The 19,597-nt window shown below is 50.4% G+C and overlaps 3 protein-coding genes and 1 pseudogene across 3 annotated transcripts; all 4 read right to left on the bottom strand.

Moving 5' to 3' along the window:
• Positions 1-685: 685 nt before the first annotated feature.
• LOC138764764 (zinc finger protein 239-like) lies at positions 686-7,518 on the bottom strand (annotated as a pseudogene).
• Positions 7,519-8,334: 816 nt separating this feature from the next.
• Positions 8,335-9,386, bottom strand: LOC138764767 (histone H3). Its single transcript, XM_069941010.1, has one exon. The coding sequence runs from the start codon at positions 8,826-8,828 to the stop codon at positions 8,418-8,420; it is 411 nt and encodes a 136-aa protein (XP_069797111.1). The 5' UTR covers positions 8,829-9,386; the 3' UTR covers positions 8,335-8,417.
• Positions 9,387-9,475: 89 nt separating this feature from the next.
• Positions 9,476-10,161, bottom strand: LOC138764768 (histone H4). Its single transcript, XM_069941011.1, has one exon. The coding sequence runs from the start codon at positions 9,904-9,906 to the stop codon at positions 9,595-9,597; it is 312 nt and encodes a 103-aa protein (XP_069797112.1). The 5' UTR covers positions 9,907-10,161; the 3' UTR covers positions 9,476-9,594.
• Positions 10,162-10,645: 484 nt separating this feature from the next.
• On the bottom strand, positions 10,646-11,251 carry LOC138764765 (histone H1-like). Its single transcript, XM_069941009.1, has one exon. The coding sequence runs from the start codon at positions 11,249-11,251 to the stop codon at positions 10,646-10,648; it is 606 nt and encodes a 201-aa protein (XP_069797110.1).
• Between the last annotated feature and the right edge of the window lie 8,346 nt (positions 11,252-19,597).

Here is a 19,597-nt window from a genome sequence, read left to right as displayed (position 1 = left end):
TTTATTTACACATGGGAAACCAACAGGGAAGAACAATGAATGATACTCGATCACTATTTCACTTAAGCAACAATATAGACATTCACCTCGGACTTTGGTTGGACTCCACCAATAGTAAACCTATACTTGACCCACTCACACATTACAAACGGGAACTCTTACACACACCAGGGGTTGCAGCTCTCTGTGAGTACCAACCTATCATAGTACTAACGGCTCAGCTTCAGCGTAGTGCACACCTTACCCACGACACTTCCTGTGATGTCCACAGTAGCGAGCTGACATGGAGTGATGTCCAGGGCTTGGACCACGAGCCAGAAAGAATGTGCGTTGATGTTTTATATACAGTGCTAATCTGTGCTTCTAGCCAATAATGTCCCCAGGTGATTTAAATTAGCCAACAGCAAGGTATGGCAGAGTCCAACCTTGATTGACAGATGATGTGACTTCCAAATAGGTTTCAGACCGGGAGGGTACGTGACCACCCACAATCCATTATATTCCAGACAGACAGGGAGGCCATGTTTCATACACATACATCAACAGGTCACCAAATAACTGCATTACAGTGACACAGGCACTGGTTGAGGTGTTTTAAAGGACATTCAGGAAGCTCCATGCTGTTGGGTGTGAAGATAATGTCATCCAGAAGATGCTTTTCAGAAGTCAAGAATGAGGCCAAAACCTGGTTGCAGCAATTTTTATTCTATATCCATCAAGATACAGGACAGACAGGGTCCTTTAGTAACAGCTATCCCAGCAAGTACAAAGGGGAAGTGACTCAGGAGATCTGATACAGTTTAGTTGAAATTTCCAATAAAAAGGTGCAGCAGGCCGACTGGGGATTGTACAAACACATGGAGACACTGGCATGCAGAATAGCCGGGAAAGAAAGCAGAAACCCAAATAATAGAGTGGGGAGAGTGAGACAGAGAGGAGCTCAGGCTACAAGGAAAATCTCCATCAACACAACAATCATTAAACCTTTGCCCTCTGAAACATTGATCCTTCAGACAATGTATTTGTCCTAAACAGGATGTACAAGTTAAAAGTAAAACTGATTCCCACTCACAATTCACCTCCCTCCATATTCATGGGTCTGCCAACTACACCTGGTTGCCCATTCAAGGTGCTCACCGCTCCCTGGATAAAATATTTGCCCTATACATCTCCCCTAACCTTCTTTCCTCCCCCTCATCTTAAACACACATGGTTTAGCATGTGCTACTTTTACTAGAGAGAAGCGATGCCGAATATCCATGATGAACCCTCTCTCTCCCTGTGTAAGCTTGCTGGTATCCCCATAGACAGGAGGGCTGAGTAAACACCTTCCTCAATAGGGAGCAGGTGAATGGTTTCATCCAGTGCAAATTCACCGGTGGCCCTGCAGAGTGAAACAATGGGCAAATCCTTTTCCATTCTTGCTGCAAACAAATGGTTTCTCCCCGGTGTGAACCCATTGGTTCGAATGCAGCTTGGAGGGATGAGAGAAATCCTTCAAACACAGGGAGCAGGTGAATTGTTTCTCAGGTCTTAGGGATAAAGGGAGAGGAGCTTAGCTTAGTGTATTTTGTGACATTGGGAATACATTGTCTACAAATGTTAACCAGACCTAAAAATGCACTCATTTGCTTCAGGATGGTGGATGTAAGGTGCCTTATTAAGGTGCCTTTTCTCAGCACTAAGTAAAATCCCAAAGAACTTCCGTCTCTCCCTGGTGGGATAACATACCAAAGGGAGTGAAGTGCATTGAAAAGGAAAGGGTGTCTTTCTGATCAGCCTTGATGGATGGAGTGGGTGATAAGTCATCCATATCCTGTATAATGGTGGAGTTTCCCGGGGGTTGCATATTCTGTAGCTAGTGGTACAAGGTCTGAGAGAAAAATGCTAGGGGAGTGAGGAAATCCCTGTGGGAGCCTTGTCCATGTGTTCATCAAAGGTAAAAGCAAAGATTACAGATTGTGGATGCAAGGGCATAGCAGAAAATGCATGTTGGATATCGATTATAATGTAAATGAAAGAATCAGCTGGTGACTGACTCAGTATGGTAGCTGGATTCGGGATGATGGGATGCAGTGGTGCAACAATTTCACTGATCTTGCACGAATCCTGGACTAACCGGCAGTCTTTGCATCCCAGCTTTGGAAATGGAAAGATAGGAGTGTTACAAAGACAGAGGCAAGGGACTGGTCTGCCCTGTTAGATAAGGGAGTTGATCAGTGGTCATACTCCCACCTTTGCATCCTCCTTCAGGGGGTATTTGTTATTTATTGGGAATTTCTACTGGGTTGAGGGGGGGGGGGCAGGTTGCAAGGCCAACCTCATGGCCAGTTACCATCCAGAGATCTGGGGCTGGGGAGTCCATGGACTTTTTCCAGCATAACATGCTTCGTTTATGGGTGTTTCCAGTACAACAATTGTCCCTCTTCAAAGACCTGCAATCATGGGACGTGAGGTCTGCCTGCTGAGTGAGGGAGCAATCTAAGACTCTTGGGCTTATGCCCTTCATTTACATTGACAGTTAAATGTGTGGTGGCCATTCCCTTTTGTTTTCAGAGGGGTGGCGAAACCTGCACAAGATATGTTCTTCCTAGTTTCCCCTCCACTTCACTTTTTAAGTTTACATTCTACCTCGAATGTAAAAAGATTCTCTCATGCTTTCATTGCTCGACATGGGGATCGTAGAAAAGAGTAACATGAGGAGTGGGAGTCTTTAGTGGGGAGGGCAGTCAAAGTACAAAGGGATCTTTTTCCCCCCTTTCTCTTTCTCCTTTCACCTCCGCCCATCCACCACCACCACTGGGGCAGGTAGAAAATGGAAAGCTGCCTGGAGGGCAATCCTTCATCTGTACAAAGTATTTCCACTTGTAATGGGCATAGCAAGTCATGGCCTGGCAAATTACACTGTAATTTAGTGGTTGTAGTGAAAGATAATACATTCCCTCCCTTCAAATTAGACAGTGGGGGAACTGACACAGGTATAACAATGTCCTTGTGCCTCAAATCGTTACAAAGTCATATTTCCTCTTGGTATGGGAAACCTATTTTCACACGCTGTAACCAGATCCAAGGTGGAAGTGGTCGCCCCTGTATCAATCATAAACTGAAGCGGGTTCCTCAGTGGGGTGCTGTGTGAGGGTGGGCAGCATTCTCTGAGGGTCTAGGTCTGGTCATTGTGCAAAGGGGTTCAAGGAAGTGTTGGGAGCACATCAGGCAGGTGATCTGGGAGGGGCCTGGGGTGCAATTCCATGGGCAGGAACTCCTCCAGTGTCCAGGCTCCCCACAATTAAAGCAGCACCCTTTGCGAGTTTGCAGGTCTAGGGTGAAGGGCAGGGGTGCAGACTGAGGGGTCCAAAAGATGGTGGGGCCAGTACAGTCATCATCGACAATATCTCGGGGCTTTCTGTTGCAAGATGTGGGCCCTGCTACACGCTGGGACACCATGTAACCGGGTCCGGAAACATAAGGATCACGGTTGTCGGGATAGGGCCAATCTGGGAACTGGTCCCAATCTCTATCGCCTGGCTCTGTTCTTTGGGGAGGTCTGGCACCTTTAGGTTCTGACGGGTACTGTTATGTATTCATGCTTAATAGACTTGGTGGTTGGATTCTGTACAGTTGACAGATCCCAGAAGGCCAATGTAGCTCTCCTCATCCCATCCTTACCCTTATCTACCTAATCTAAATTGTCAATTTTCATTGACTTGGCAGATAGTGGAGTAATAGGCCGTGGACCATCCTGCTGTATGGGTCCTGTTGGATAGGACGAGACGGCCAATCGCCATCAACCTCACTACTGATTTTGAACAAGGTCGATATGCAATTGGGATCCCCAAATCCGATCTTTTTCCCCCCTTTCTCTTTCTCCTTTCACCTCCGCCCATCCACCACTTACATTCTGCCTTTAGTTTCCCATTTCTTTGATTCTCCATGCAATACATATCTCTTTTCCTCTCTTGCATGCAGAATTTATCCAGCTGGCCAGCTGTTTTATCTCTCCTTTGGGTTCCCTCATCTTTCCATTTGTTCATTATTTTTTTCCCATTCCATTGCTACATTTTATCCCCACACCAATTTACCTCACGGTCACATGAGGCCACATCCCATGTTCCTCCCCGGGCCACTCTTCATCGCCCATTCTCTTTGTAAGTGCTGCACTCAACATTCTTACTGCCAATTACACATTGCCTGCACCGGGGATCCATTTCCACTCTTGTCGCATCTTTACAATTTATTGTTCAAAATTTACGCGTCCACCTTGTCTAGCCCATTGATCAATTCCTACTTCTATTTTACTGACCTTGCAACTTGCTGCTCAATTTAAAACACACTAACCTGACCAATTATCCCCACTCTTCATAGAGTGCTCAGACTCCCTGACCAATTAAAATATACTAACCTCCATCAATTCTACTGTCCTCTCCACGTTAGGTCTGTTTGGATTTTGGCAAGGCAAAGGGACCACACCGACCCAGAAGGCGGCAGAGGAAAGCTCAAAGCAATTTATCTCAGGGGACTGAATCTCCTCTCCATCCACTGATCTGGTACCTGGCCTCTTACTCAGCCCAAGGGTGATCCGCAGCTCCTGACTTAAGACCCTGCTTGGAGTGCCAAATGTTAAAGTAGATTCTCTGTAGAGGGCACAATAGAACAACCTACTCCTTATCAATACTGTAGTTCAATGCAATTTTATTTTGATTTGCAAAACTAAGCACTTCTTTATATGTAATCCCATGGTAAGTAACAATGGGGTCTTACTGCAACGAAGCTCACCTGGTACTCTGAGGCATAGATATTGATACAGGCTGACCTCCTTGTTACATGATCTTGCAACAACATTGTTTCCAAAATTTGCTGATAGATATTGTGAAAGCAAGAACAAACTGATTTATATGCAGTCAGGTGTTCAGTTGTTATCTAAAGCTATTTTTCACATGCCTGGTTATCTCTGTGTAGTCAAGTACAATGTTTTGAATTTCTGGCTCAAAATTAATTTTCTCAGGCTCACATGTTCCTTTCTCAGGATGCCGACTGTTTCTGTGTCCTTGCTACATGTCTGCTTTGTAAAATTTGACTTGATAAATGTTCAAAGATCTCGCTTCTCTCTAGACTCATGTGATTTACAAAAATTACGGGAGACGAAACTTGAAAAAATACCTTAAACGACACACATCCTGGTTTCTGCTTTCTTACCCCACCCCACCCTTGTATACACGTCCTTTAAAATTTGATGCTTTTACCAGAGAGTAGAGATGCTGACTGTCCATGGTGAACTTACTGGTGTTCCTACAGACTTGAGGGTTGAGTGAACTCCTTCCAGAACAGGGAGAAGGTGAACAGTCTCTACTGAGTGCAAATTCACTGGCAGGCCTGCTGAGAGCAGGAATCGGAAAATCACTTTGCGCACTTGCTGTGAGTTAACAGTTTCTCCCTGGTGTGAACACTCTGGTGCTTCAGCAGGTGGGCACACTGAGTGAATCCAATCCCACACAGGGAGCAGGTAAACGGTCTCTCCCCAGTGTGAACCCGCTGGTGCACATGCAGGCCGGAGGGATGAGAGAACCCCTTCCCGCAGAGGGGGCAGGTGAACGGTTTCTCCCCAGTGTGAACTCGCTCGTGTACCTGCAGGGCAGAGTGTCTAGAGAACCCCTTCCCGCACAGGGAGCAGGTGAATGGTTTCTCCCCGGTGTGAACCCTTTGATGTATCCGCAAGTCAGAGGGCTGTGAGAATCCCTTCCCGCACAGGGAGCAGGTGAAAGGTCTGTCACCAGTGTGAAACCGCTGGTGTACCCGGAGGTTGGAGGACTGAGAGAACCCCTTCCCACAAAGGGAGCAGGTGAATCGCCACTCCCCAGTGTGAATTATCCGATGTAGTTGCAGGTACCCCTTACGAGAGAACTCCTTCTCGCACACACTGCATTTAAAGGCTCTCTCCCCAGAGTGAATGTTTTGGTGCTGCAGGAAGCTGGAGGACTGGGTGAACCCCTTCCCACACACGCGGCAGGTGAATGGACTATCTCCAGGGGGAACACACCCGTGCTCCTCCAGGTCCTTGGAAGTTCTTCCCACAGTCAGAGCAGGGGAATGGGCTTCTCCTAGTGGGGACACACTGGTGTTGCAGCAGTGTCTCGGAGCTGGCGAATCCCTCCCCACACTCGGAACAGGGGAATAGCCTCTCCCCAGGGTGAGCCCAGGGAAGTGTTTCCAGCAAGTCCACAGAAAGACCCTTCTCACTGCACACTTCACTTTGGAGTGTCTTATTAGTTCTATCACTGGTCACCTGACTCTCCATGTCAGCCAATCGGCTGAAATCCAGTTTATTCACTCAACGGGTGCTCCCTGTGCTCCTAATCCACCAATGAAGCTGGTACTTGGTGGCGAGGTCGGGTTCAGGCGCGTCCCCACGGATGCGGTGGGCCAGCTGGATGTCTTTGGGCATGATGGTGAGGAAGTGTCAGACCACAGCTTGGAGTTGTTCCTGGAAATGCAATGATTTCTTAACCCTGTGAAGAGAGATGATGGTGGAGTGAGAGGGAGTAAGACATTCTCTACAGCCAATGTTCCAGGATGACACACCCTGGAGATATGGCCAGCAACACTACAAACTGTGGAAGTGTACTGAACTGTGAGGAATCACCATCGACAGGTAGACACATGGAGGGTGAAATTTAGCACAGGGAAACAAGCATGATATGTTTTGATGGAAAGGAGGGGAGGAAACTAACACTAGAGTGCAAAGAAGTTATTATGAAACCAAGATTTATTGTTATGTGTGGTCTAGCTTTGTGAACTGCATTTTAGTAAACACGTGATGATCTAAGGGCGCAAATACAGGGCACTTAACGCTCGTGCGTGTGCTAACCAAACCACAATTCGCGAACACACTGTGCATGCGCACAGGAATCAAGATGGCAACAAGGTAAGGTTGTAATTCTGCCATAAGTCCATTTGAAGATGCGACTGGTCGACCAGAGCGGAACAGAGACATATGTAAGGGTGCACCTGTACAGTGTAGAGAGAAACAGACCCAAAATTGACCCCTGTGGAACACCACAAGTAACCAGATGCCACGCAGAATAGGATTCCTTTATTCCTACTCTCTGTTTCTTGCCGATCAGTAAATGGTCCATTTGTATAAATTAAAAAACAACTAAATTTGACAGGTGGTGACGCCGATTCCAGATTGAGAAGGTAACATTTCAAACGTCATCAGTGCTTTGAAAACAATGAGAAATACATTTGGCCCATCTAAAAATGCAGGAAAATCATTCCCTGGTGAGCTCACTGATTTAGGACCCTGGGGAGCCCTGCTAGTGCTCCTCCTGATCCCCAGAGCCTGTGATTGGGTGCAAAGACTGCGGCGACGGGAATCCTGTGACGTCCGGGAGCCGAGTGAGGTGGTGGGGAAGGACGGGGGAAGAACACACAAACCTGGAAGTTGGCGGATGCAAAGTGGAACCTGATGGAGAAGGAAGCACCAAGAGCATTGACCCCGCTTCAAAATGGCGACGGGTGGGCAGCCAAGAAATGACGTCCCATACAATCCCAGCCAATCAATCACATTAGTTACCGTTAGCCCCGCCCTATTAATAGATTGACAGCTGCAGCAGGGCAACATGCGTGCGGGCGGGTGTCAATCATAGAAACACAAGCAGCTGCAGCCGCTGGAACCTGAAGCGAAAACACGGAAGCGCCGAAATAACGTGGATACAGTTTAGTTCACTTGTATCAGGGCATTACAGGTGTCCATGTGGGTATGTGTGTCTCCTGTTGCACATTTGTGTCACATGTAAATAAAGTTCACCGTTTAATACAAACATTGTACAGGATTGTCACTTTTTAAAACATTTGAACTTTTCCCGCCATCAGCCCTCACACGCACCCAGAAATGAAACCAGTGACCCAAGGCTGACTGTTGGGGTGAGCGCGGGGAAAGAATTGTATGAAATTTGTATAAGTCATTATGGGCGAGTTTCTGGGACGAATTGAATGGAGAATGGACAGTAACAGAAAGAATTAAGATCTAAGAACTGATCCCCAGTCCATGTCCCGTAAACAGGCGATATACTTGTACAAGCGGCTGGACACGGACAGGGGTGTGGGGAATTCTCATTCCCGAACCACCTGGCGGGAGGAAGACGGGACTGAGTAGTCAGTTCCGCGGCTTTAAATGTGATCGGTCACAACTAAGGATATCGTAAGGTCCCATTTAACATATGCAGACCAAGTTTAGAGGGGTAAAGCACTGGGGTTTCCAATACGAAAGCCAAAGCGATTCCGACGAGCCGCAAGGACAACTGAATTGTTTTAACAGAACGGATCGAAACAAGAGAATCAGGAACTGTCACAGCTCTTTATTCTGCTAAGGTCTGTGGCTCTGAAAAGAGCCTTTTTGGTACTTGGTGCCGAGGCCGGGTTCAGGCGCGCTCCCCGCGGATGCGGCGGGCCAGCTGGATGTCTTTGGGCATGATGGTGACGCGCTTGGCGTGGATGGCGCACAGGTTGGTGTCCTCGAAGAGCCCCACCAGGTAAGCCTCGCTCGCCTCCTGCAGGGCCATGACGGCCGAGCTCTGGAAGCGCAGGTCCGTCTTGAAATCCTGAGCGATCTCCCGCACCAGGCGCTGGAAGGGCAGTTTGCGGATCAACAGCTCGGTGGATTTCTGGTAGCGCCGGATCTCCCTCAGAGCCACGGTGCCAGGTCGGTAGCGATGAGGCTTCTTCACTCCGCCCGTGGCCGGAGCGCTCTTGCGCGCCGCTTTGGTGGCCAGCTGTTTGCGAGGAGCTTTCCCTCCGGTCGATTTGCGCGCCGTCTGTTTGGTCCGGGCCATTCCGTTTCAACAGTGCAATCACAATCTGAGACACAAGGACTGGAATGATGAAACCGGCTCAGGCTCCGACTTATAAACAGTTGGTGAAGATCCGCCCCATTGCTTGAATGGCTGGAGCAGAGATGGCAATCATCGTGTTCCAGGGCTGTGATTGGTTCGATCATCATATGACTCACAGGGCCGTTTCAGATCTGCAACGGCGGGAGGGATATTGTCTCTGACCGAGACCCATGGAGAGAGAAACACTGGCTGCAGTGGGATTGGCTTTAGTTTATTTTCAAATCACCCGCCAATTTTGGAGAATCGTTTGATGGAAACCGCTTCTCCCTGATTCTAATTCAGATCATTATAAATATCGGTGAATTTTCTCATTCAACTAGTGTGTTTGAAATTGGGCTGCGAATGGACTGAACCACTGCTGAAGCTGAGGGGATTGAGCTCTGGCGGAGGCTGGAGAAAAACGACCGTTCCCGGGAGGGAGTTTCCAGGCCGTTTTAACGTCACCGCATTATAAAGATTTGTGTAGGTCGGAGTGTAGCTCACCCCTCATTCTTTAAATCTACTATGAATGTCGACATAACCTTCTCTTTCCTCGTCAAACAATCCTTAATCATGAATCGTGGTTGAAATCTAAATCCACGATGTAATTTCTAGAATTCATATTTTAACAATTTATTCCTGTTGCCAAGTTACTGCTCCCTAATGAGGCGGTGGGCGGCTCTAAGAAGAGCCTTTGTTTTGTTGTGTGGAGAAAGGACGGAGTTCTTCAGCCGCCGAAGCCATAGAGAGTGCGGCCCTGGCGTTTCAGAGCGTACACCACATCCATGGCGGTGACCGTCTTGCGCTTGGCGTGCTCGGTGTAGGTGACGGCATCCCTGATCACATTCTCCAGGAAAACCTTCAGCACCCCGCGGGTCTCCTCATAGATCAGCCCCGAGATGCGCTTGACTCCGCCACGCCGAGCCAGGCGGCGGATAGCGGGTTTGGTGATGCCTTGGATGTTATCACGAAGAACTTTACGGTGCCGCTTGGCTCCGCCTTTGCCCAGACCTTTACCTCCTTTTCCTCTGCCAGACATGGTCCCACTTACTGAAGTCGATGATCAATGGCAGCCCCACTGCTGCCGGCCCCTTTTATACACAGCGCCCCGACCTGGCTGAGGACACGCAGTGAAGGGGAGGGGAGGAGACAGAGTCAGAGTGACAGACAGGGCAGAGAGCGGCCTCTCATCTTCCGCCCCGGCCCCGGAAATCGCTAATTTCCAAACGTTATTAGCAGAACAGAAACAGCGACCGCGAACAACACACACGGGGTTACATTTTTTCCCGATTTTCTGAAATAAGCGCCGTGACAATGAACTGACGGTGATATTCCTGCTGAAGCGCTGCCCCTTCGTTAATATAGGAAGGAGTTAAGGGGACATAAGGATTAGGAGCAGGAAACGGCTATTCGGCCCGTCGATACTGCTACGCTATTCAATCAGATCAGAGCTGATCTGCTCTTGGACTCGGCACTATTTCTTGTAACCCTTAATCCCCCTCCTTTTCAGAAATCTGAGTCTTGGAAGCATTTAAGGAGACCGAGTGAGGCCTGTCCCGGACATCCCGTTCTCTGGGGTTTGTTTGGACACTGGGGACCGGGCAGGTGCAGAGAATGTGGTGGAGTTACCGGGCTTCGCGTGAATGATTCCCCGCTGGGATATGAACGTGGTCCCGAGACAGGAGTGAAGTGTCTGGGGAGCAGCTCTTCACTGATGGATGTAAGTGGCTCTGAGAAGAGCCGTTGGGGTCAGGACTCTACAAATTGAGCTTTTTCTTTCACTTCTTGGCCGCTGTCTTGGGTTTAGATTTCGGCCGGGCCCTGGATTTTGCAACCTTTTTGGTTGCTTTCACCTTGATGACTTTAGCCTTCGGGGGGCTCTTGAGCTTCTTCGGGGCCGTCTTCTTTTTAGCCGCTGGTTTCTTGCTGGGAGATTTCTTGGCTGCAGGTTTCTTGGAGGGAGATTTCTTGGTGACTGGTCTTTTGGCCGAAGATTTATTTGCCACAGACTTCCTGGACTTCGAAGCCGTGGCCGCTGGTTTCTTCGCTTTCTTTGCCAATGTTACTGTTCTTTCTTTCTTCCCAGCCTTGAAGTGACCCGACAAGCCATTGCATTGAACCAGGAGGCCGCTGTCCAATTTCCTCTTGATGCTCGTCCTGATGTGTGAGGCGGACTTGTGCACATCGACGCCGCCGTCGGCCAGAGCCTTCTTTATGGCGAAGTAGGACATCCACCCACGCTCGTGGCAATCTGCCACAATCTTGTTGATCTGATCGCCCAGCTTAGGACCGGCTGACTTTGGCCGAGCAGCCCCCTTCTTCTTCTTGGGAGCCTTGGTTTGGGGGCCGGGAGCGGCAGTAGAAGCCGCTTCGATCTCGGTCATGTCGACTCTGCAGCAATTTTTCCGAGCCTCAGAACTGAGTGAGAAATGAAGCGGGAGGCGGCAGCACAGAGCAACTTAAAGGCAGCGAGCGGACGGGGCGGAGACATCCTGCTGTCAGCTCCCGCCACCACCGCCTCTCTGTATTTCTGTCCCATCCAAAATTCTTCCATTCCTATTAAAATCGGAAATCCCGGAGTCCTGGACTCACCCTCGACTGTCTCCGAGTACGAAATGTTTGTTGTAAAGGGATTTTGATCCGAATTCAATGAGACTCTTCTCATTTAAACCCGTTTCATTGCTGCACCGACCACGTTCTCTCCCCCAATCACTGACATGTTTCCTGCTTTCCGACAGAAATATTAAAACCAACCAAAACTTTGTCATTCATTCCCACTTCAGAACTGAGTTGGGGGCCGACGCTATCCCGTGACAGGAAAATCTTGTCATCTTTCACAGGAGGGGCTGGCAAATCCAGCGCTAAGGTTGGATCCACAAACACAGTGACTCCAGTCAAAGACACCGCCCCTTGAACACAGTCTCTCTGACACAATGTTCCCCTCCGCACCTTCACAGCACAAACAGTAGATGGGAGCACAGTTCCCAGCACCGATTTATTGTCTGGAGTGCGGATTCTCGGGAGTTCCTTGTGGTTTCCTAGCTCAATTAGTTTGGTGCCGCTCCCAGTCTCACTGTGATCCGCCTCATCTCTTAAACGACTTTCACTTAAAACAGGAGACCAACATATTTCACTAAACACTCTCAGAACTGAAATAAGAGACCTCCTGAATTCCAACTCTGCTGTGGATTGGCAGGTGAGAATGAGGAATGGGACTGGGACACACGTGGAGAAACAATCCACGGGGAATCCCACACATTCCCAGAAAATGCCAGATGCTGATTGGATTCCCAAACTCGTGTGATTTTCCGTGGAAATTAGCATCCAGAATGAATCCAGCTCCGCGGTGATGGATGGGGTTGCGTTGAATCCCACCCCCTAAAGTTTAACCAGAGATGTCTACAAATAACCCTGCCACAATTGATATGCAATGTCAATGACTCCAAAGACTGAGTGAGTAATGATAGGCTTCAATACACATTATATATCAGCTGTGCCAACTCCATGTGCTGGAATGAATGGAAGGGGATAGGGAGGTCGACCTTTATGGGCAGGTCACAGGGAAAGGGGTTACAGGGGTGATGGGCACTATCAGTTGCCCCAGTAACCACAAGGACAAAGACTGAGGGGAACAATAGGCTTTGCTGACCCTGATCCAAGCTAGGGAAGGGAGAGGTGGCTCCACCTTTATTGCCTAGACCACAGGGGAGGAGTCCAGGGGTGAGTGTCATCAGGTGGTAGGCCAATCCATACATTTACCAGCCAATGACTATATTCAATGCAAACCATTACATTCACCCTTCATTTTAAACAAAACCCGCCCCCCCCCCACACTTTTTCCAGAGGTGGGACCCACAGACAAAAAATTCTTGTCTAACTAGAGGTCAGTAGCACCGGTGACTTCCTCCTTCTGCGGGACCGACAGGGGGCAGGTGTGTCCATGCTCTGTTGTTCGGGAGGGGAAGCTGTCCTGGTGGGGTGGAGGGGGGGATGGGGGGAACAGCTTGGGCTGGAGTGATGACTGAGGGCTCCCAGGTTTGATGTCTCCTGGGGGATCGACTCTTTGGAGAGGACAGAAGGGTGGCTCAGCCTCTAGTATTGAGTTCCAGTGTTGGGTTGTCTGCTCTGTGGGGTGGTCAGTGGTGGGCAGGGCAGTTTCAGAATTTCTGGCCCTCGCCAGGTTTCAGATAGGCACACTGTCCTCGTGGCCATCGTGTTATCTCACAAATGTGTATTGAGGGTTGGCATGTATGAGCAGGACCGCTTCCATCAGTGGATCAGTCTTGTAGCCCCTTGCGTGTCTCCATAGTGGGACCGGCCCTGGGGTTGCCAGCTAAGGACTAATGGAGGAGCCATTTGCCAATCTCCTAGGGAAAGCAAACAAGCATTAATGCGGGGTGGTGTTAGTTGCGGTACACAGGTGCGATTGGATGGCATGGAGCGCTTTGGGCCAAACATCCTGCCTGTGGGAGACTGGCATGTTTTTGGACCTAAGGGCCAGGAGCACAGCCTCCAGATGGTGGCATTCTCCCTTTCCTCCTGGCCATTACCCCTGGGGTTATAGCTGGTGGTCCTGCTGGTGGCTATGCCTCTGTCCAGGAAGTGCTGTCACAGTTCCTCATCATGAACAAGGACCCCCCGATTGCTGTGGATATAATTGGGGTACCCGAACAGGATGAGATGCTGCGCTGTGCCTTGATTACCGTTGCCAAGGTCATATCCGGGCAGGGAATAGCAAAGGGGAACCTGGAGAACTCGTCCAGCACCATCAGGAAGTAGGCATTCCTATTTGTGGTGAGTAGGGGGCCCTTAAAATTGACACTGAGCCATTCAGAAGGGCGTGTGACCTTAATGAGATATGCCTTTTCAGGTCGGTAGAACTGCGGCTTATATTCAGCGCAGCGTCTGGTCATGGACCTGACATTCTCAATGGAGTATGCAAGGTTCTGAGTCTTGATAAAGTGGTACAACCTTGTGACTCCAGGGTGGAGACTGTCGTGGAGGGTCTGTAGGCGGTCGAGTTGCGCGCTGGCACACGTTTCCCGGGGTAGGGCATTTTGGGGATCGTTGAGTTTACCTAGTCAATACAAGATGTCGTAATTATAAGAGAGTTCGATCCTCCACCTAAGAATCTTGCCATTTTTGATTTTACCCCACTGTTTAGTATTAAACATGAAGGCCACAGCCTTCTGATCTGTTAGCATGGTAAACCGTTTACTGGCCAGGTAATGTTGCCAGTGGCACACTGCCTCAATGATCGCTTGTGCCTACTTCTCGACCTCGGGACCATACAGGTGCTAGAGAAAAATGCTACTGGCCTGCCTGCCTGGTTAAGAGTGGCAGCCAGTGTGAAATCGGAGGCAACGCTCTCCACCTGAGAAGGGATGGACTCGTCCACGGCATGCATCATGGCCTTTGTGATGTCTCCTCGGATCTGGTAGAATGTACCTTGGGCTTCCGCCGATAACGGGAAGGTTGTGGACTTAATCAGTGGGTGGGCTTTATCAGGGTAATTGGGCACCCATTGTGCATAATAGGAAAACAGCCCCAGGCACTTCTTCAGTGCCTTTAGGGTGTTTGGGACTGGGAGTTCCATAAGAGGTCGTATGCGGTCAGGGTCCATCCGGGGAAATGACACCATATGCCACGACACATCTGAGAAGGGCCAGATAGTCTGTGTTGAATATACACTTGTCCTTATTGTACGTCAACTTGAGAGACTTGGCCGAACGTAAGAACTTTGCGAGGTTCGCGTCATGGTCCTGCTGGTCATGGCTGCAGATAATGACATTGTCAAGGTATGGGAACATCGCCGTCAGCTTGTGCTCCTCCACCATCCAATCCATAACCCTCTGAAAAGCAGAGGCACTGTTAGTAACACCGAAAGGCACCCACAGGAAGTGAAAAACTTTGCCAACGGCCTCAAAGCCCGTGTAGAGCAGGTCGCTTGGGTGAAGGGGAAGTCGATGATAAGTTGACTTGAGGTCAATGATCAAAAAGACTCTGTATTGCGCAACCTTGTTGACCAAGTCGGCTATCCAGGGTAGAGGGTATGCATCCAACTGGGTGAAGCGGTTGATGGTTTGACAGTAGTCAATCACCATACGGGGCTTGCCTGCCCCTCTAATCACAAGGACCTGTGCCCTCCAGGGCTGGAACTAGGGGCTATGATCCCCTCTGCCAAGAGTCGCTGAACCTCGGCCCAGATGAATGCCATATCCGCAACTCTGTAGTGCCTGCTCTGGGTGGCAATTGGTTTACAGTCTGGGGTGAGTTTTGCAAATAGTGATGGAGTGGCCACCCGCAGGGTGGTGAGGCTGCAGGTCGATGCCAGAGGCTGGGTGCTCGGTTGGGAGGGGGTCCATAAGCTCTGGGTTGAAAATGGTGAGCGGCAGTTGGGGGCCCCCGAATGCCATCATCACACTCCTGAACTGACTCTGGAAATCGAGGCCCAGGAGGACTGGCGCGCAGAGCTGGAGCATGACCAACAACAAAAAGTCATTATAACATTCCCTCCCCCCCACCATCAGAGACACCACACAGTACCCCTGCATGCAAGTCCGCTGGCCTTTCGCTGCCATCAACATGATGGTCATCTGCCACTATCGAAGAGGCAGTTCGACTTGGTGCCCATTCACCTCGATCTACATCATGGAGTTCGTGATTGGGTGAGGGCTGGCTTGGTTCAAGGTGATTGATGCAGGAGTGGGTGCATCATCTTCATCATCAGTGGGGAGTCCCGATGTCCAAGATGGCAGCCTCCATGTTGACAACGCTGCCATCATAAATGAAGAAGGCAGAAGTGGCATCATCAGGGGTGGAAGTGATGTCGTTGACATCTGCCGCTGCGTAGAGGATGGGGGCGGCAGTAAGTAAGATGGTTCCCCCATTACCACACACGTGGCTGGCACCAGAAACTCTTCGGCTCTACATGCTGCGCTGCTTTGGGATGAGGTTCTGGACCTATAGACCAGTTGATAATGGCCCATTTTCCTGAAGCCTGAGCAGGTAGCTCCTTCGCGGGGCAGAGATGTCATAGGTGTTTTGCCTGCCCACAGTAGTGGCATCTCACGGATCCCAGTGCCATTGTAGCTGCAATTGGGTCAGACGTCCCCAACGCCAACTCCCAGGATGGTGGCCCTCGTGGTGGTGCGTACTGGATAGGCCTGCTTCTGCCCGCAAATGACTCCACGTGGCGCTGGGCCGAGACTAAAATCCTGGCCAGTTGGATCGCCCATTTCAGCAGGAGTTGATCCTTCTCGAGGAAATGTTGTCAGATATAGTCCGACCTCAACCCCAACACGCAAGCATCCACGCAGGTCTTCCACGCACTGGGCCTCCGGCACAGGGACGATGGGATTCCCCAAACAGTCTTTTCTCAATGTGATCAAGTCTCAGATGAACTCTTCTACGAATTCACCAGGCTGCTGTTTTCTAGACGCTAGGAGGTAGCAGGAGTGGATGGCCTGGAAAGCCCTCTGGCCAACTCTTGCCTGTAGAAGTTTCAGCCTCTTCTCATCCGAGTTGACCACTCCAGCAGTGGCCTCAAGAAATTTGTTAAAATAACTGATCCACTGTTCGAAGAGTTCAGATGCACCTGGGACTTGGGGATCCACCTATAGTCAGTTGGGGCGTAGCAACTTCTCCATTACTGGAGACATTAAAATTTTCTGTTCAATAGTTTGATGGGCCCCAATAACCACAAGGACAAAGCCTGAGGGGAATGATAGGCTTTATTGTACAGAAGACTTGAGCTGGTCCAGATGCAAGCTAGGGAAGTGCAGGGAAGGGAGAGGTGGCTCGATGTTTATGGCCTAGGCCACAGGTGAGGAGTCCAGGGCAGAGTGTCATCAGGGAGTGGGCCATCCCATACCTTTCCCAGCCAATGACTATCTACAATCCATACCATTACAAGGGGTTCAAGTCATCAGTGGGCGCTCCAACCACTTATACACAGGACAGCACAGAACAGTATCACCACATTCAGCCCCTCTGGCTTCCTCTGCCTCTGTGACCTGCGCAGCTCCACCGGGGGTGTACTGGTCGGCTCTGTGGCTGGTCAGGTGTCTTGAGGTGGGGGCGGGGCGGGGGAATTAAGGCTTTCGCCATAGGGGGTGGGGTTTGTCTGTGCGGGCAGTTGTGGTGGTTGGCTTGGCTGTGTGAGGGTCCCGGGCATGTGGTGGGGGTGGCCTGGGTGGGTCGCAAGCCTGCACCCTCCCTGTAGGGGACGACGTATGTGTATGTGGTGGTCAGGGATGGGGGTGTGTGGGTATCTCTGTCACACGCTAGGAACCGGACAGGGACTGTGTCCTCATGTATTGTGGATTTGCGTTCAGGAGTTGCACCTCTTCCACCAACGGGTCGGTCTTATGGCCCCTCGTGTGTTTCCACAGTAGGATGAGTCTTGGAGATGAGAGCCAGGGCGGCAGAGTGATTCAGGTTGCTGACCTCCTGGGGAAGGAAAACATGCGTTCATGTAGAGTCATATTTGTAGCAGTGCATAGGAGAGATCGGATGGCATATAGTGCCTCTAGCAGGACATCCTGCCAGTGAGACACCCCAGGCCTTTTGACAAGGGTCAGGAGGATCGGCATTTTCTAGCTTCACCTGTCCATTTCACCTACTAGTGTTCCTACTAGTGGCTATGCCTCTAGCTAACAGGTACTGCCACAGGTCTTTGCTCATGAATGAGGACCCCTGATCACTATGGTATAATCTGGGTACCCAAACAGGGTGAACACGTTGTGGAGTTCCCTGATAACTGTGGTTATCATGGAGAACTCATCTATGTCATTAAGGAAATAGAAGTTCCTATTGGTCGAGGGCTTCAGCAGGTGGGCGTATTGAGTGAATCCAATATCACACAGGGAGCAGGTTAATGGTCTCTCCCCAGTGTGAACCCGCTGGTGCACATGCAGGCCGGAAGGATGAGAGAACCCCTTCCCGTACAGGGAGCAGGTGAAAAATCTCACCAGTGCGAAACCGCTGCTGTACGCAGAGATTCGAAGACTGAGCGAACCCCTTCCCGCAAAGGGAGCAGGTGAATCGCAACTCCTGGTGTGAATTGTCCAGTATAGTTGCAGGTACCCTTTGCGAGAGTACCCCTTCCCGCATACACTGCATTTAAAGGCTCTCTCCCCACATGGTGATACTCTGCGGTACATCAGGTGGCCTTGAGGAATGGCACCTGGCCTAATGACAGCTGACCACCATGCAGGTCCAAAGGGCCCATGGTATAAACCCAAGATTCCGACCATGCTCTCTCTCTCTCTCTCTCTCTCTCTACCCCCCCTCCCCCCCCGGGACCACTGTAAGCACAGCTAGCAGCCAACTAGATATTTATGTGGGTGGAATAAAACTGTGTTGCCCCAAACAGTATTGTGCCTGTGTTTTCATTTGGTGCAGCCTGCCTGCCACAATTCCACTCACATAAATATGGCCAGCAAGCAAAGATTGCCCTTGACCTGGGTGATCCCACCCAAGCATGAGGTGGAGATTGAGGAGGGGGATGAATCCTTCATGGTTGAGATGTGTGCGAGCCCCCCAAACCTGGTGGAGACTGGCTCAAACACAGGGATGAGAATGAGGACACCGGACCTTCAGCAGATGCCTACCAGGTAAAGCCGGTCCCCAGGGAGCCCCACGTCCATCAGTGGAGGCAACAGTCCCCACCCCCAGCGCGATCAGGGTGCCTAGAAATGAATCAATGGCAGCACCTTTCATGATGCTACGGCCAGAACGTCTGGAACTAGACCCCCCAGACCCATCCGACACATGCAGGCAGTTCAGCCGCTGGAGTCGCGTGATGATGCCCACTGCGCACCCGGAAGACCTCTTCATGCTGCTGGTGGCCCAGCTGGGAGACCACCCGTATGCGTTAGTCCAGAACTGCGCCTCATACAGGGAGGCTATGGACAAACTCCAGTCCCACTATCTCCAAGGGGGAGGCGAGGTACACATGAGACACCGTAACAGCAACCAGGGAGTCCTTCCGGGATTTCATGCTCTCAGTAAGAGCCCTAGCACAGGCATGCAACTTCCATGCTAGAACCCCACAGCAAATAGCACAGGACCTGATGAGGGATCCAGTCAAACGAAATCCGCCAGCGGCTGTTAGAACAAAACACAATGTCCCTGGAAGAGGCTGTGAGGGTGGCAGAGGCGATGGAGACAGCTAGAAAAAACCTTGGGGAATACCTCCCCGAACACAGCACCAAGCCCCCCACTCCAACCCTGCTAGACTCGCTGGCACCTTGCCAAGATTGTGCTGATCATGTGGAGACGATAACGGGTGCAGCAATGGTGGCTTAGCCAGATGCAATCCATAGATGCCAGTTCTGTGGCCAAAGCCCCCACCCCTGGGCACACTACACGGCAAGAGACGCAGACTGCTCGAAATGTAGAAAAGGAGGCCATTATGCTCTGGTCTGCAGGAGCCGCGGGTGACTGTCAAGACCCATTGTCATGTAAATGGGTGGCAGGATAGCTCTGCTTCTTTCCCAGGTCAGCCAGGAAGGAACGTCATGTGCGCCTAGAGGGAGTGGCCATCTTGGACCTGGGATCCAGAGGAGGAGCGCCACTACTATAGAGACTATGAGGAGTGCACACTGGCTTCCCTCAGGATCAATCAGGTGAGTCCACACAATTTGTCAAAGGCTATGGTCTCCATGCGGATGAAAGGGTTGAAATTTAAATGTCTGTTGGAGAGCGGTAGCACAGAGCTGAAATTA

Source organism: Narcine bancroftii, chromosome 5 (assembly GCF_036971445.1).
Source record: "Narcine bancroftii isolate sNarBan1 chromosome 5, sNarBan1.hap1, whole genome shotgun sequence".
Lineage (NCBI taxonomy): Eukaryota > Metazoa > Chordata > Chondrichthyes > Torpediniformes > Narcinidae > Narcine > Narcine bancroftii.
This window is presented reverse-complemented; position numbering and strand designations above follow the sequence as displayed.

Bases quoted from the DNA above. Each gene is read 5' to 3' on its own strand.
- LOC138764765 (XM_069941009.1), bottom strand. From the start codon at position 11,251: ATGACCGAGATCGAAGCGGCTTCTACTGCCGCTCCCGGCCCCCAAACC.
- LOC138764768 (XM_069941011.1), bottom strand. From the start codon at position 9,906: ATGTCTGGCAGAGGAAAAGGAGGTAAAGGTCTGGGCAAAGGCGGAGCC.
- LOC138764767 (XM_069941010.1), bottom strand. From the start codon at position 8,828: ATGGCCCGGACCAAACAGACGGCGCGCAAATCGACCGGAGGGAAAGCT.